At 63.0% G+C, this 15,594-nt stretch overlaps 2 protein-coding genes across 5 annotated transcripts; both read left to right on the forward strand.

Annotated features, from left to right (window-relative positions):
• The first annotated feature begins 1,210 nt into the window (after positions 1-1,210).
• LOC148639287 (methyl-CpG-binding domain protein 3-like) lies at positions 1,211-7,649 on the forward strand. 4 transcript variants are annotated; one of them, XM_088622561.1, is made up of 7 exons: positions 1,211-1,311; positions 3,792-3,951; positions 5,502-5,639; positions 5,739-5,829; positions 5,911-6,088; positions 6,179-6,325; positions 7,506-7,649. In XM_088622561.1, exons 1-6 carry the CDS (start codon positions 1,298-1,300, stop codon positions 6,318-6,320), a joined length of 723 nt encoding a protein of 240 aa, XP_088478687.1. In that variant the 5' UTR covers positions 1,211-1,297; the 3' UTR covers positions 6,321-6,325; positions 7,506-7,649. The 4 variants fall into 4 exon arrangements, with proteins under 4 accessions (XP_088478687.1, XP_088478684.1, XP_088478685.1 ...); XM_088622558.1 differs by lacking the exon at positions 1,211-1,311 and adding an exon at positions 2,100-2,495; XM_088622559.1 differs by lacking the exon at positions 1,211-1,311 and adding an exon at positions 2,100-2,453.
• Positions 7,650-9,457: 1,808 nt separating this feature from the next.
• LOC148639288 (RNA-binding protein MEX3B) lies at positions 9,458-14,400 on the forward strand. Its single transcript, XM_088622550.1, has 2 exons — positions 9,458-11,292; positions 12,950-14,400. Exons 1-2 carry the CDS (start codon positions 10,827-10,829, stop codon positions 14,302-14,304), a joined length of 1,821 nt encoding a protein of 606 aa, XP_088478676.1. The 5' UTR covers positions 9,458-10,826; the 3' UTR covers positions 14,305-14,400.
• Positions 14,401-15,594: the final 1,194 nt, after the last annotated feature.

A 15,594-nucleotide genomic window follows, 5' to 3' on the forward strand; every position in this document is an offset into this window, starting at 1 on the left:
ACAGGTCCTGACTCGGGGGTAAGAGGACTGCAGGGGGGCTTTCGGCTCAAGTACCCCTTTCCCTAGCGGTGCTGGTCAGCTTTGCCTTCGCAGGGCTGCTGCTCCTGTAGGGGGAGGGCGGTGTGGGGGTGCAGTTGATTACCGGAGTGAGGTACCTTCTGCTGCGGTATGTGATGGGGGTCAGAGGTCAGCCTGTCCTGCCTGTGCCCTGTGGGGGGGCTTAGGAGCGCAGGCAGGCGTCACTGCTCCTCTCGGACACGCTGAGGGGCAGGAGGACGGCAGGCGGAGACTCGTCTTTTTGTCCGGGTCGATCCTGCCTGGCTCGGTGAGCCGTGAAATCGGTCCAAGTCTCGGACGGCTCTGGGTGTCCTGGGAGACCTACTGGACACGGGGCTGGAGATTCCTGCTCTACGGGAAGGGCCTTTTGGGGTCACAGCCCAGCACGATGTGAGGTCTCTTGAACACCCCGAGCCCTGAGGACAGTGGTATACCTGCGTGTTCCTCCTGATCCTCACTGGGACCCGGGTTCAGGCTCTGCCAGGGTGAGACGTACAGGAGCTCAACACCCTGCAGACCTGGGTACTGGAACAGGAGGCCACTCAGGCCAGTTCAGTCACTCCTTCTTCACCAGTGTGCGCCTCTCACCTGCTAGCAGCTTCAGAAGCGTCTCCCCAAGAGCGCTAGGGACAGGAGCAGGTGTCTCCCCAGGTGTGCTGGGGGGTCAGGTGTCTCCCCGGTTTTCAGGGGCACAGCCCTGTTTCCCAGGACTCTGACTTCCAGATGTGGGAGAGTCCAGGCGACAAGCCAATCCTGGCCAGCAGCTCTCAGGATGCAGGCGGGAATCTGGAGCTTCATCGCCGGGGGCTGGACGGTCCTGGTCAGCACAGCGCAGAAGGACACCGCTGCCCTGGTCTCCTGTCCCGCCAGCGGACTCCTCTGCTCAGCTCCCACAGAGGGACACCAGTGGAAACTCCGGGCAGGTGGCTGTAAAACGGAACAGGGCTCTTCTCTCTACACCGAGGGTGGTGGGAGTCTGGAACAAGCGGGCCCACCGAGCAGGTGGAGCCGCTGCCTCGGCCTTCTGAAGCCCTTCTGTGCGATAAAGCCCCTCAGGGAAAGACAGCCCGTTTTTATCCGCCCCCCCCGCGGGCGGGCGGGTGGGTTCGAGAGCCGCTCCGGTGACGATGCCGCGCTCGGTGTCTCGGCGGGGGGGGGGGGGAGGAGAGAGAGATTTATTTACACACGCGCTGCGGAGGCGCACACACGGCGGCGCGCAGGGCCGGAGACAGCAGGCGAGATGGACGGCAGAGAGTGAGTATCCTTACCGCGGGCCGGCTCCCGTTCGGCTCCCGTCCGAGCCGGACCGGGCTGAGCCGTTCATGTTCCGGATGCCGACAGCGAACCCACCCCTGTTGGCGATACGAGCCCCCGCCCGGCAGACCCCGTCACCCCCTGGATGCCGGCTGGAAGCAGGATTTTCCGCTTCACCCCCTCCGCCGCGCGCGCGCAGCCCGTGTCGCTCCCGGGACCGCTCGTGCGGCTCCGTGGGGCGCGCGCTGCGGTCGGACGAACGCGCTCGCCGGGGCTCGTGCGGCGCTCTCGCCGGGACCGGAGCCGCTGTCAGACCCGCGGGAACCCACGAGCACCCGGCGGCTTCTAATACTCCACGTTAGCGAGAAAGTTGTTTGTTTTTTTCCGCTTCATTTCAGGACAGGTGTTTGTCTTTTAAGCCCTGTGTCCAATCCATCTACATTTAATCTGAAAGTGGGATCCGTATAATGTCTTAAACCCCCTGCGATATGTGTCGCCTGTTGAGAAACTGCAGATACAGTTCGCTAGGAATTACGGATTAAGTCGGACAAAGAAATGTTTTGGCCGGTTTTCAGTGTCGAACATTTCCATTTTACTGTGCGCTCTGTGTAGATGAGGTTTACATTCTCATGCAGATAGTGTCTTCTGCGTTTTCTTTTTCTGTCGGAGCACAATTGTGTCGTCTTTTCACTCGCTCGGCGAGACGGAACTGCTTTTTCTGGTCACCATGGCAGTCTCCCCTTTCTGTCACAAGCCCTGGCGGATGGATCCGACTCGGCCCGCCCCTTCGGCAGCCGGCGGGGAGTGCTGCGGCCCGGCGGCGGCGGCGGCGGAGGGATCTGCGGCGCGAGGGCGAGGGAGGAACGGTCGCAAAACAAAAGAGGCGAAGCGGCTCCGACTCGATGCCCGAGCGCGCGACTGCGAGCGAGCCGTGTGGGGCGCGTGTCGGTCCCCCGTGCGAGTCCGAGTCCTAGGGAGAGCGCGAGAGCAGCCCGCGTGGAAACTTTCAGAGCAGAGAAGAGGAGTCGAACAGCCCCCCCGCCCGCAGCCCGGCGGACCGGCCCCGGAGAAGCCATGGAGCGGAAAAGGTGGGAGTGCGCGGCTCTCCCCCGGGGCTGGCGGAGGGAGGAGGTGACCCGGAGGTCAGGGTTGTCGGCGGGGAAAAGCGATGTCTATTACTTTAGGTACTGAGCGAGGGGCGGCCGGGGAGTCTCGAGGAGGAGGAAGGGGGGGAGATCACGCGGACGGGTTTGCAGGGATAAGTATGGGGGGCTCGCGGGGGATCGGGGTTCCCTCTTCGCGTGCACGGGAGAGGAAGAGGCGAGTCGGGGGGAGGGGGGCTCGCGGTGCGGGAAGCGAGTGTGCAGCGCCGAAGAGGAGGAGGAGGAGGAAGAGGAAGAGGGGGCGGTCGTGTTTGCTGTCCGGGAGCTTCGCCGCGCGGGTGGGAGCAGGCGGCTCGCGCCGGGAGGGAGCGCGTGTGCGCCGGCCTGGCTCCGGGGAACCTGCGCGAGAGAAGCTCGCCCGAGTTCTCGCGGCGCTGTCACGTGTGACAAGAGTTCCTGTCGCGACCGAGGCGCGCGGTGCGGGAGGCAGGTTCGGCACTGTGACCGCGCGCGGCGGAGGGAGGGGGACCCCAGCTGTCAGAGCGGTGTGGCGATCAGGGGTCCCCCCGGTCGAACCTCCTTGTGCTGCGTCCTTCCTGTGTCCCGTTGTTAGCCCAGGGGTCCCTGCGCCCTGTAGGGGGGGGGGAGAGGCTGCGTCCCCCCGGGTGACTGTACCCCTGCGCCCCACTCTGAGTGACTGTACCCCACTCTGTGTGTCAGTGTCCCCCCTGTGTGACTGCACCCCACTCTGTGTGTCAGTGTCCCCCCTGTGTGACTGCACCCCACTCTGTGTCAGTGTCCCCCCTGTGTGACTGCACCCCACTCTGTGTCAGTGTCCCCCCTGTGTGACTGTACCCCACTCTGTGTGTCAGTGTCCCTCCTGTGTGACTGGACCTCTGCGCCCCACTCTGAGTGACTGTACCCAACTCTGTGTGTCAGTGTCCCCCCTGTGTGGGTGTACCCTGCTCTGTGTGTCCCCCCTGTGTGTCAGTGTCCCTCCTGTGTGACTGTACCCCACTCTGTGTGTCAGTGTCCCTCCTGTGTGACTGTACCCCTGCGCCCCACTCTGAGTGACTGTACCCAACTCTGTGTGTCAGTGTCCCCCCTGTGTGGGTGTACCCTCCTCTGTGTGTCCCCCCTGTGTGTCAGTGTCCCCTCCTGTGTGGGTGTACCCTGCTCTGTGTGTCCCCCCTGTGTGTCAGTGTCCCCCCCCGTGTGGCAGTGTCCCCCCTGTGTGGGTGTACCCTGCTCTGTGTGTCCCCCCGTGTGGCCGTACCCCTGCGCCCCGCTCCGTGTGTCTGTGCCGGTCTGTGCCTGCGAGGGTGTGAGAGCTGCCAGCTGCGGTGCGGCGCTGTAACGTGTCCCCCTGCCCCGCAGCCCCACAGGGAAGAAGTTCCGCAGCAAGCCCCAGCTGGCCCGTTACCTCGGCAACTCCATGGACCTCAGCTCCTTCGACTTCCGCACAGGGAAGATGCTGATGAGCAAACTGACCAAGAACCGCCAGCGGCTGCGCTACGACACCAGCAGCCAGGCCAAGGTGAGGGGGTCTGGGGGGGTCAGGAGGAGAGAGAGAGAGAGGGGGGGTCAGGAGGAGAGAGAGAGAGAGAGAATATTTGAAAGTGTAATCCAACCCATTGCCCTATACGGCAGTGAAGTGTGGGGTCCCCTCACAGACCAGGATTACACCCAATGGGACAAACACCCCACAGAAACTCTGCACATGGAGATCTGTAGAATCATACTCCGTGTGCAGAGAAAAACTCCTAACAACGGGTGCAGGGCCGAATTAGGCCAGTACCCACTATTGATAAACATACAGAAAAGAGTATTAAAGTATTGGCTACACCTAAAAAACAGCGACCAAAACTCCTACCACCACAAAGCCCTGCTGAGCCATGAGCTGAGCCCAAAACAGAGCCCCCTGAGCCAGCTGGTCCTGAGGCTCACCGACCTGAGCCACACCAACACTAACCAGCCTCAGGACAGCACTGCTAGAGCACCACAACCCAGACTCAACCACATCACAGCACAGATCAAACAGCAATATCTCACACACTGGGACACACACACACAAACACAACATAAACTGGAATGCTACAGAACCTTAAACAGACAATACACACTAGCTGAATATTTGACCAAAATAAAAAATAACAAACAGAAACAGACCCTGACGAAGTACAGGCTCAGTGACCACAACCTGGCCATAGAAACTGGGCGACACAGGCAGACCTGGCTGCCCAGAGAGGACAGGCTGTGCTCCCACTGCCAGCGGGGAGAAATAGAGACAGAGGTGCACTTCCTACTGCACTGTGACAGATACTCTGGGATTAGAGAAACATTCTTCCCGAAATTCAGAAATCTAATCCCAGAGTTCCCACACCTGCCAAAACCACAACAGGTCCCAATCCTACTGGGAGGGGGAGGAGGGAACTCAGTTGATCTGGCAGCCCAGTATGTGATCTCCTGTCCCAGCCTGAGGAACAGTGAGTCCGTCTCCCAATAATGCTCCAGCCGCCTACAGTATATGTCAGTATTTTATAATATGTCTTTGTTGTAAATGTCTGTAACGTCTGTAGATTTTATTTTACTTCTATTTTTGTTTTGTTCTATGTTAATTGTATTATTTTTATTTGCTTTGGCAACACTGATTGTACCCATCGGTCATGCTAATAAATAAAGCACCTTGAATTGAATTGAATTGAGAGAGGGGGGGGTCAGGAGGAGAGAGAGAGAGGGGGGGGTCAGGAGGAGAGAGAGAGAGGGGGTCTCGGGGGGGGAGTCAGGTGGAGGGAGAGGGGGGGGTCAGGCAGAGAGAGAGGTAGGGGGGGTCAGGAGGAGAGAGAGAGGTAGGGGGGGTCAGGAGGAGAGAGAGAGGTAGGGGGGGTCAGGAGGAGAGAGAGGGGGGGGTCTCGGGGGGGAGTCAGGTGAAGGGAGAGGGGTGGTCAGGAGGAGACAGAGAGGGGGCTCGGGGTACCCAGGTAAAGGGAGGGTTCTCGGGGTGTCTGAGCTGGCTCCACCCGCCCCCCGAGTGTGGACAGGATGTGTCAGTGCTGACGTGAGCGTGTCCCCCTGTGTGCCGAGCAGGGCAAGCCCGATCTGAACACCTCCCTGCCGGTCAGACAGACGGCCTCCATCTTCAAGCAGCCGGTCACCAAAGTGACCAATCACCCCAGCAACAAGGTGAAGACCGACCCCCAGAAAGCCATCGACCAGCCCCGACAGGTGAGCCCCTCCTTTTGTCCCCTGTCTGAGCCCCCAGGGCCAGGTGCAGGCAGCTCTGCTGGCTCCGTCACCCCTGACCCCTGACCCCTGTGTCTGCAGCTGTTCTGGGAGAAGAAGCTGAGTGGCCTGAGTGCCTTCGACATCGCGGAGGAGCTGGTCAAGACCATGGAGCTGCCCAAGGGCCTGCAGGGTGAGGGGGCGCACGCGCAGGGCGGGGGGGCGCGGGGGGCGCTGCGCAGGGCGTGACCTCTCTCTCTCTCTCCTCCGCCAGGCGTGGGGCCGGGCTGCACGGACAAGACGCTGCTGTCGGCCATCGCCAGCGCGCTGCACACCAGCGCGGCGCCCATCACGGGCCAGCTGTCCGTGGCGGTGGAGAAGAACCCGGGCGTGTGGCTGAACACGGCGCAGCCCCTGTGCAAGGCCTTCATGGTCACGGACGAGGACATCCGGTACGGGCCGCGCGCGGGCTGGGGGGGCCGGGGGGGCCGGGGGGCGGCGCTGGCTCGCTCGCTCACCCTGTCTGTCCGTCCCCCGCGCAGGAAGCAGGAGGAGCTGGTGTACAGCGTGCGCAAGAAGCTGGAGGAGGCCCTGATGGCCGACATGCTGGCCCACGTGGAGGAGGCCTCCGGCGACGGAGAGCTGCTCAAGGAGGAGGAGAACGAGGACATGGAGGAGGTATAGCGAAGGTGAGGCACCGAGAGAGGGAGGGAGGGACAGTGGGTAGAGCTGAGAGAGAGGCAGTGTGGGACAGTGGGTAGAGCTGAGAGAGAGAGGCAGTGTGGGACAGTGGGTAGAGCTGAGAGAGAGAGGGAGGCAGTGTAGGACAGTGGGTAGAGCTGAGAGAGGGAGGCAGTGTGGGACAGTGGGTAGAGCTGAGAGAGAGAGAGAGAGAGGGAGGCAGTGTGGGACAGTGGGTAGAGCTGAGAGAGAGAGAGAGAGAGAGGGAGGCAGTGTGGGACAGTGGGTAGAGCTGAGAGAGAGAGAGAGAGAGAGAGAGGCAGTGTGGGACAGTGGGTAGAGCTGAGAGAGAGAGGCAGTGTGGGACAGTGGGTAGAGCTGAGAGAGACAGAGAGAGAGGCAGTGTGGGACAGTGGGTAGAGCCGAGAGAGACAGAGAGAGGCGGTGTGGGACAGTGGGTAGAGCTGAGAGAGAGAGAGAGAGGCAGTGTGGGACAGTGGGTAGAGCTGAGAGAGAGAGGCAGTGTGGGACAGTGGGTAGAGCTGAGAGAGACAGAGAGAGAGGCAGTGTGGGACAGTGGGTAGAGCTGAGAGAGAGAGGCAGTGTGGGACAGTGGGTAGAGCTGAGAGAGACAGAGAGAGAGGCAGTGTGAGACAGTGGGTAGAGCTGAGAGAGACAGAGAGAGGCGGTGTGGGACAGTGGGTAGAGCTGAGAGAGACAGAGAGGCAGTGTGGGACAGTGGGTAGAGCTGAGAGAGAGAGGGAGGCAGTGTGGGACAGTGGGTAGAGCTGAGAGAGAGAGAGAGGCAGTGTGGGACAGTGGGTAGAGCTGAGAGAGGGAGGCAGTGTGGGACAGTGGGTAGAGCTGAGAGAGAGAGGCAGTGTGGGACAGTGGGTAGAGCTGAGAGAGAGAGGGAGGCAGTGTGGGACAGTGGGTAGAGCTGAAAGAGAGAGAGGGAGGCAGTGTGGGACAGTGGGTAGAGCTGAGAGAGAGAGGGAGGCAGTGTGGGACAGTGGGTAGAGCTGAGAGAGAGAGAGGCAGTGTGGGACAGTGGGTAGAGCTGAGAGAGAGAGGCAGTGTGGGACAGTGGGTAGAGCTGAGAGAGACAGAGAGAGAGGCAGTGTGGGACACAGACAAGGGGAGCCCTGATTGCTGTACTGACCTGCCTGCCCTGTCGTCTGTCTCCAGGACGAGGGGTGCTGGAGTTCGGAGTCGGGGGTTCCCCAACGCCTGACCAGCACGCCGCCCCAGATGGCCTGTTACCCCCTCACTGCCCCGGACTACATGAACCCCCCCCACACACACACACAGCTCCCCCAGGCCTGCCCCCGCAGCCCCGGACTGGCGCACTGGGCAGGAGGCTCTCGCGGGGCCGGGGGGCCGCAGGTGTGTGGGGACCTGTTTTTAACTCTTCGTGCGCTGGCCGGAGCGAGGCTGAAGAGGGGAAGAACGTGTGGCCCCCGGCCGCCCGGTCCAGCCGCTGCCCAGGGTGTCCCTCAACACTTCCGCTGGGGTGTGAACCAGGGCTGCTGGGGCTTCGGGGCCCTCACAATAATCGGGGCACCCCCCCCGCCCCCAGTCCGGTGCAGATCGGATCGGTGCGATCTCTCGACCGAAGGCGCTGCTGTTTGATATTGCGCTTCATGGTGGCATCGATATTATGGGGTCCCTCGGGCGAGGGGGGGTCTCAGGAAGGCGACCCCCTCAGCCTGTGTTCCGGGGCTGAAGTGTTCAGCTGCTCTCGGCCTTCTGGGGTTCAGTGTCACCTGACCAGCTGCACACGTACAAACACACACACACACACACACACACACACACACACGCACACACTCGTACAAGTGTGCACACACTCGCACGCGGACACACACACATCCACGTAGTTGGGTACACGCTCTTGTACACACGTGCGCACACTCACACACACACACATCTGCACACACGCATGCATGCACGCGCACACACGCGTGTGTGACGACGTGCACAAGCTCTCGCACTCCCGGTCACTCTGGACTCCGGAGCCGGAGCAGCCCGGCCCGGGGGCCTCGCTCTGGAGCCGCCGCCCGAGCGGGGTTCCCCTCCAGCGCGCGGGGTCGCCCCGAGACCGGCGCGGGGACGAGGACGTGCTGCCGCGGACGAGCCCCAGCGCCGCGCGCTTCCTGTCCCATACCAGCATTTTGTAAAATCCAAATACAAACTTTTATAAATAAACGACTGTTGTCTGGCCTGCTTGTGTCTGTGGCTCGTTCCGGGCGGTCTCTGCCTGCGGGTGGACGAGGAGATTAAAGTATTTCGGTGTGGCTGCCGTGGCCCAGAGGGGTCTGTCCTGTCCGCTGTGAGCCCCGCGGGGTTTAAGTTTACCCAGGTCATGGTCTGGCGAGGTGGGACCCCCGTGTGCCCGTCTTCACTGGGGGGGAGAGGCGAGGAAGAGGGGGACGAGCCAGACTGCTGCTCTGCCTCTGGGTGGAGGGAGGACAGCTTGAGGGAGACTCGCATAGACGACATGCGGACTCCACACAGATGGCACCGCTGTCTGGACTCGAGTGCAGGACCCCGCGCTCTTCAAATACGGGCGGAGCTGGGGCTCACGATCTGCGCCTGTGGCTGGAAGGTTGCCGGTTCAAGCCGGCAGAGGAATCCTACTCTGTTGGGCCCCTGAGCAAGGCCCTTAACCCCAACTGCTCCAGGGGCACTGTATAAATGGCTGACCCTGTGATCTGACACCCATCTTCTCTCCCTGTCTGTGTGTCTCATGGAGAGCAAGCTGGGGTCTGCGAAAAGACAAATTCCTAATGTAAGAAATGTATATTTAAGTGATCTCATCTTAAATCCTCAACTGGAAGGATAACAGACAGGTTAAGAGGGTGGAGACATCCAGTGGTAAAATCGTGCAGCTACGCCTTTTTCACTAAGGAATTCAGACACGTGCTGTGATGACAAAGCCTGCGGTCTGATCCGGGATGTATATACCGGTGGACAGGGAGGCGAGACCCCTCGCGTCAGCGTGGAGCCCGAGTGCCGGCAGGGGCTGCGATGGATTCAGACACCGGCGCTCAGAGCGGGTCGCTCGGAAGCGCCTTGCAGCCTGATCCGGTTCGATGGCGGCAGGACCGCAGGGCTGGGTGCTATCGCTGGTGGTGGACCCAGGGGTGGCGCTGTGTCCCTCTGGGCCACAATCAGCTAACCGAGCCTGAGGACAAGTGTGCGAGATTTCCTGGGAGCCGACAGGAACTGCAATCGGAGGGCAGCGGATACTGAGGTCGCAGTCTGGCCGTCCTGTCCTGCCAGACCCGGGTGTCTCAGGTGTGGAAGTGGGTTCAGCAGCTGATCTAGAAGCAGGACAGCTCGCGTGTCCCGCCCACGGACATCTCCCCGCTCCGGCGCTTCGCCCGTCAAGATCACAGAGCGGGGCTCGGATTTGATGCAGTCCTTTGTGTCGTGCGATTACCGTGTCTTTTCTGGTTAAAGCTGTGATGTTACAGTGTGTGACTCGACCTCCAGACGGCGAATACACGTCTAAATATTCCAGCATGCTGGGCGCGTGATTTGAGTGGGTACACGGGGCAGCGCGCGGACACCGCTTCAAAAAAACGAGCCAGCAACAGGCCACGCCCAGCACGTCTGGCGTCCGCACAGCCACGCCCCCCCGCCGCCGCCGCCGCGACGACGTCGTGCGTGCCGCTTGTCAAGCGTGCCTCTGTTGCGTGGCCTTTGAACCCATTGTTGTGTCAAAGGTGACGTCACCGCCGTGTGCGGGGAGACGGGCTGAGCGGCGTGCGGTGCGCCAGGCGAGACAAAGGAGGCGGACGGGAGCCCGGAGAGAGGGAGACGCGGAGTGAGAGAAGGAAAGGTGGAGACACAGTTAGGAAGGTGAAAGAGAGAGAGAGAGAGACACAGGCCGGAAAGAAGAGCCGTCCGGGGAAACAACACTCAGCGAGCCCATACCCAGCTGTCCCTTCCAGAACACACGCTTTCCTGTAGCGCCCACAAAAAATTACCCGCACCCCTCTTTCCTCAGCTCGGAGACCGAGGGAGGGCGAGAGAAGTGAGTGAAAGAAAAGCTTCTGAACATTTTTTTTTTAAAGAGAGCAGTGGGAAGGCAGGACAAAGCAGACTTCGCTGTTCTTGTCGCTGGGAAAGACAAGAACAGCGGCAGCCGTTCCCGAACCCGCCGCCCCCCTCACCCCACCCCTCCGCGAGGGACCTGGCCGAGCCCCGCGAGGACAAAGGGGCGCCGGAGCTCGGGGTGTCTCTGACCAGCGGGCTTTCCTCGGGAGCGCAGCCCCGCGACCCGGCCGGCCGGCCACGTGGAAGAGAGAAACAATGGGGCGCGCGAGGGCGAGGGGGTGAGCGCGCGGCGGCCAGAGGACGAGCGAGACCGGAGCGGGAGCCCAGCGGGCGCGAGGACTCGCCTTCTGCCCCGGACACCCCCCCGCGCGGCCCGGGACCGCGCCGGCAGCCAGCGGTCGGCCGAGGGCGGGCTGGGCGGCCCTATGGTGGCGCTCGGGGAACATGCCCAGCTCCCTGTTCCACCCAGACATCATGGACACTGAGACGGGCGTCGGCAGCCCGCACGCCGGCATCCTCCTGGGCGCCGACCCCGAGCCGGGGTCCCAGGACGGGGAGCCGCAGGAGAGCCTCCGCTTCGCCCTGGGCCAGCTGTCGCTCCTGGCGGGGGAGCGGCTGGACTGCGGCGGGGCAGGACGGGCTGATGCCCTGGACCCCGCGCCGGCGGTGGAGCCCGTCCCGGGGGGAGTGGGGTTCGCCGGCCTGCAGATCCTGGAGCCTCCGGGCTCCCCGCCCTCCTGCTCGCCCCCGACCGAGATCTACTGCCCCGCCGGCTTCCACCTGGACGGGGGCTCCATGCTGGGCGACCCGGGCGCCGCCGTGATCGGGAGCCGCAAGCGCAGCGTCAACATGACGGAGTGCGTGCCCGTGCCCAGCTCCGAGCATGTGGCGGAGATCGTGGGGCGACAAGGTAGGCTGAGCTTCCCGGCTGCCAGCGCCGCGACCGGGGGGCGGTGTGTCGGGGGGGAGCCGGTCTGTCTTTGTGCGACATCCGCGCCCGGACCGCGAGGGGTCCTGGCTCTGCTGGGCTCGCGGTGGACGGGACGTGGGGGGGCGGCGGCTGTGTGTTTTGGGGGGCTGCGCGCACACGCAAGGTAGAGTCGGACGGGCGCCTTTTCCACCAGCGCGGCCCGGGTGCGAGTCCAGGGTCAGGGCGGGGGGCGCTGGGGGGAGGGTGGGGTGGACGTGCCAGACAGTAGTGCTCAAGGAGTCTGGGCATGTCTGCGGTGGTCCCGAACAAAGGACGCGGACACGCGTGGGGCCGCTCTTGGGTGCAGGTCCCTGCTGCAAAGATTTCTGAACAGCATTTGTCAAAACGCTGTAGAAAGAGGCGAGAGCCGTCATGGAGCGGCCCGGCGTGCCGCAGTCGGTGCCCACACTGAGCAGGGCGCTGGAGCGCGCATTCCTCAGGGCAGCCCGGACGGGTGGCTCACACCGCCCCTGTCACCTGTTCTTCAGGCCCCGTGCGGTGACCCGGTCGCTGCTCCCGGCGCACTTGAAGGTCCCTCTGAGCAGAGCTGCGGCGGCTCAGCCATCAGCCATTGTCCTTTGTTTGAAAAAGCCATGCTTTCTGCCTTCCTCGATGACATCACAGGCGCGGCGCCCCATTGGCCAGCCGGCTCGCCCCGCCCCCTTTTAAAGAGACAGGAAGCCCGGGCCCCGAGCGGTTCCGTTCTCGGCGCTGGGAGGCGCGCGGCTCGGTGCACAGAGCCCCGGTTCTGCTCTTCAAGAGGGACCAAACGTTATCCATGCCCACAAGCAGGAGCCCCATAGTCAGGATCGTCTAAAAAGCAGACGAGCTGCACCCTGCATCCCCGTGCTTGAGGAGGCCCTGTGTTAGGTTTCAGAAACCAAAGTCCTGTGGTTTTTCTTTGTTGCTGCTCTTTAATTTTTATTTCAAGAACAGAATGTGCTGGGCAGTTATGAAGCCCTGCACACAGATCTCTATTCTGAGGTCAGACGAGTACCAACCCTGTGGCTGGTTTTGTCTGGCTGTTATAATAATAATAACAATTACACTTCTATAGCGCTGTTCGGGACACTCCACTCAAAGCGCTTTACAGGTAATGGGGATCCCCTCCACACCCACCAGTGTGTACCCCCACCTGGATGATGCACCAGTCCGCTCCCCACACACCGGCTCTCAGTGGGGAGGAGAGCAGAGTGATGAAGCCAGTTCATAGATGGGGGTTCTTAGGAGGCCAGGGGGGAAATTTGGCCAGGACACAGGGGTAACACCCCTACTCCCTGGGATTCTTAAGAGTCAGGACCTGTTTAATGTCGCATCTGAAGGACGGCGCCTGTTTACAGTACAGTGTCCCCGTCACTAGGCATTAGGACCCACACAGACTGCAGGGTGAGCGCCCCCTGCTGGTCACACTGACACCTCTTCCAGCAGCAGCCTTAGCTTTCCCAGGAGTCTCCCCTCCAGGTACTGGCCAGGCTCACACCTGCTGGGCTCCAGTGGGCGGCCAGCTGGGAGCTGCAGGGTGACATGGCTGCTGGCAAAGGGCTTTGTTGTCGTGTTACTGGGCTTAAAGCAGGTTCTTCACCCCTCTCCCCCCCAGGCTGCAAGATCAAGGCCCTGCGGGCGAAGACCAACACCTACATCAAGACGCCGATGCGCGGCGAGGAGCCCGTCTTCATCGTGACGGGCCGCCGCGAGGACGTGGAGATGGCCAAGCGGGAGATCCTGTCCGCCGCCGAGCACTTCTCCCTGATCCGCGCCTCGCGCTCCAAGGCGGGGGCCGGCCCCAGCGGCGGTGGCGGCGGCGGCGGCAGCAGCGGGGGGCTCCCCGGCCCCCCCAGCCTGCCGGGCCAGACCACCATCCAGGTGCGCGTGCCGTACCGCATGGTGGGCCTGGTGGTGGGGCCCAAGGGGGCCACGATCAAGCGCATCCAGCAGCAGACGCACACCTACATCGTGACGCCCAGCCGCGACAAGGACCCGGTGTTCGAGGTGACCGGCATGCCGGAGAACGTGGACCGGGCCCGCGAGGAGATCGAGACGCACATCACGCTGCGCACCGGCGCCTTCCTGGACCTGCAGGGCGACGACGACTTCCACAGCAACGGCACCGACGTCAGCCTGGACGGGCTGGGCGCGCTGGGGCTGGGGCTGGGCGCCGCGGCGGGGCTGTGGTCGCGGGCGGGCGCCGGGGCCCCCCCTGCCGCGCTCCGGCACGCCGGCGGCCTGAGCTCCCGCAAGGCGGCGGCGGCGGCGGCGGTGGTGCCCGCGGCGTTCCTCAACGGCTCGGCGGACGGGCCGGGCGGCGGCGGCGGGGGGCGGGGCCTCTCGGGCAGCGGCAGCCCCACCAGCCCCTTCAGCACGGGCAGCGCCGGCTTCACCTTCGCCGGCGAGCCCGTGCCCGGCGTGCCCGCGGAGGAGCTGGCGTTCGAGTTCGGCGCCGCCAACATCTGGGCGCCCTTCGCGAACGGCGCCGGCGGGCAGCAGCGGCGCAACAGCAGCACCCTGACGCCCCGCCTCTCGCCCACCCAGCCGCTGGAGCCGGCGCCCCCGGAGCACCCGCTGGCCCGCCGCGCCCAGAGCGACCCCCTGAGCGCCCTCTCCTGGCTGCAGGCCGGCGCCGCGTCCTTCTCGGGGGGCAGCAGCACTGGGGGCAGCAGCACGGGCTACTCCTCCTGCTCGGCCTCCTCCCTGCCGGGGGGCTCGCCCACGGACTCGGAGGGGGGCGGCGCCGGGCCCGGCGGGGCGCTGGGCCCCTCGAAGGGTCCGGGCTCCATCGCCGGCGCCGCCCGGGACTGCTGCCTGTGCTTCGAGAGCCAGGTGACGGCCGCGCTGGTGCCCTGCGGCCACAACCTGTTCTGCATGGACTGCGCCGGGCAGATCTGCGAGTCTCCGGAGCCCGAGTGCCCGGTGTGCCACACCCCCGCCACGCAGTGCATCCGGATCTTCTCCTGACGGGACAGGAGCGGGCCGGAGAGCTCCCTATAGCCATGACAATAATACTGACTGCAGCTATTCCAGTAATAATAATAACAGTAATAATTACAGTGACGCTGTGAATCATGTGGTCGTTGCGGGGGGGGTTGTGCTGTTGATCCGATGGAACCGGTTTCATCCCCAGCTGTGGGGTCAGGGGGAAGGCGCTGGCGTGACGCTCTCCCGCCCAGAGGCCGGTCCGGCTGCAGTGTAAATAGTCCTGTACATAGAGATTTTATTCTTGCAGCAGATCTCTGCCGGTGTTTCAAACGGGGAATTGCATTGAGATTTTTTTTAAGGTATTTTTTAATTCGATTCAAGCTGCAACAGTCTGATGCACTTTTTTTTTAAGCCAAGTTTTGTAAAATCGAGGTTTCGGGGCGGGTGGGGGTGAATGTCTTTTTTGTTTTTTTAATCGAGAGTTTTATCTTGTTCACGTGTTTCTCTGGTGCAGGGCTCTCGGCACGCAGACAATAAGGTGGACGAGGTCTGCGGGCTGGCTGGGGGTTCGCAGCCTTGAGCGGTCAGGTGGGAGGTTGGACATGCCCCCTGTCCTTCTAGGCGGTCAGTGCCCTGTTACCCTTGGGGGCGGTACTGGTGTGCTTGTCCGGGGTCCAGTTCTTGTGGCCTGGTTCCTCTCTGCCGCTGCCTGTGGCAAGTTGGGCGTCCCAGTTGAAACGCAGTACAGCTCTGATTCCAGAACCAGGCCCGGTGTCATTTTCACTGGCAAACAGGGCCAGCCACTGCCCACACACCCCCCAGCGCCCCATTACCTCCGTGGCGCCCTGATGTTTGCCACCCGCGGGTGCCTACCGGTCGCGTTCGCGCACCAGGTGTTGAAGGAGACCGCCTTGACGGCCGTTCTGCCGCGGCGAGTGTCGGAGGCGAGGAGCCCAGTGACCAGCTGTGTGGAAAAGCACTGCCGGCGCAGAGCCCTGTCTGGATCGGCGGGTCCGATTCGGGTGGGCGCTCGCTGGGGAGGGCGAGACGGGCAGGGCCTGAGGGAAAGGAACGTCCCCAGCGCCTGGGCTGCGTTGGCGAGTGAGAAACCCAGCAGGAGAGCAGAGCAGCGCGGGCCGTGGGCAGGGCCTGACGCATACGCTCACGGGGACAGGCTCCCACAGTGCAGGCGCGTGCTCATTTAGTTGTGGCAGGGCAAGACCTGGTGCGATAGGGAGTAACCTGTCACGGTGCTGGAATGACTCTTTGTGTGTGTGGGGGGGGGGTTCTTAATAGAATTATTTATAGAGTTTTATTTTCTTGTCCCGA

This window comes from Lepisosteus platostomus, chromosome 27 (assembly GCF_059453375.1).
Source record: "Lepisosteus platostomus isolate fLepPlt1 chromosome 27, fLepPlt1.hap1, whole genome shotgun sequence".
NCBI classification, from domain to species: domain Eukaryota; kingdom Metazoa; phylum Chordata; class Actinopteri; order Semionotiformes; family Lepisosteidae; genus Lepisosteus; species Lepisosteus platostomus.

What these genes read in the sequence shown, in the direction of transcription:
- LOC148639287 (XM_088622558.1), top strand. Translation starts at nt 2,386, where the DNA reads ATGGAGCGGAAAAGGTGGGAGTGCGCGGCTCTCCCCCGGGGCTGGCGG. An exon ending in GCTGCCCAAGGGCCTGCAGG is followed by an intron (nt 5,830 to 5,910) that starts GTGAGGGGGCGC and finishes CTCCTCCGCCAG; the next exon opens with GCGTGGGGCCGGGCTGCACG. An exon ending in GTCACGGACGAGGACATCCG is followed by an intron (nt 6,089 to 6,178) that starts GTACGGGCCGCG and finishes TCCCCCGCGCAG; the next exon opens with GAAGCAGGAGGAGCTGGTGT.
- LOC148639288 (XM_088622550.1), top strand. Translation starts at nt 10,827, where the DNA reads ATGCCCAGCTCCCTGTTCCACCCAGACATCATGGACACTGAGACGGGC. An exon ending in GGAGATCGTGGGGCGACAAG is followed by an intron (nt 11,293 to 12,949) that starts GTAGGCTGAGCT and finishes TCTCCCCCCCAG; the next exon opens with GCTGCAAGATCAAGGCCCTG.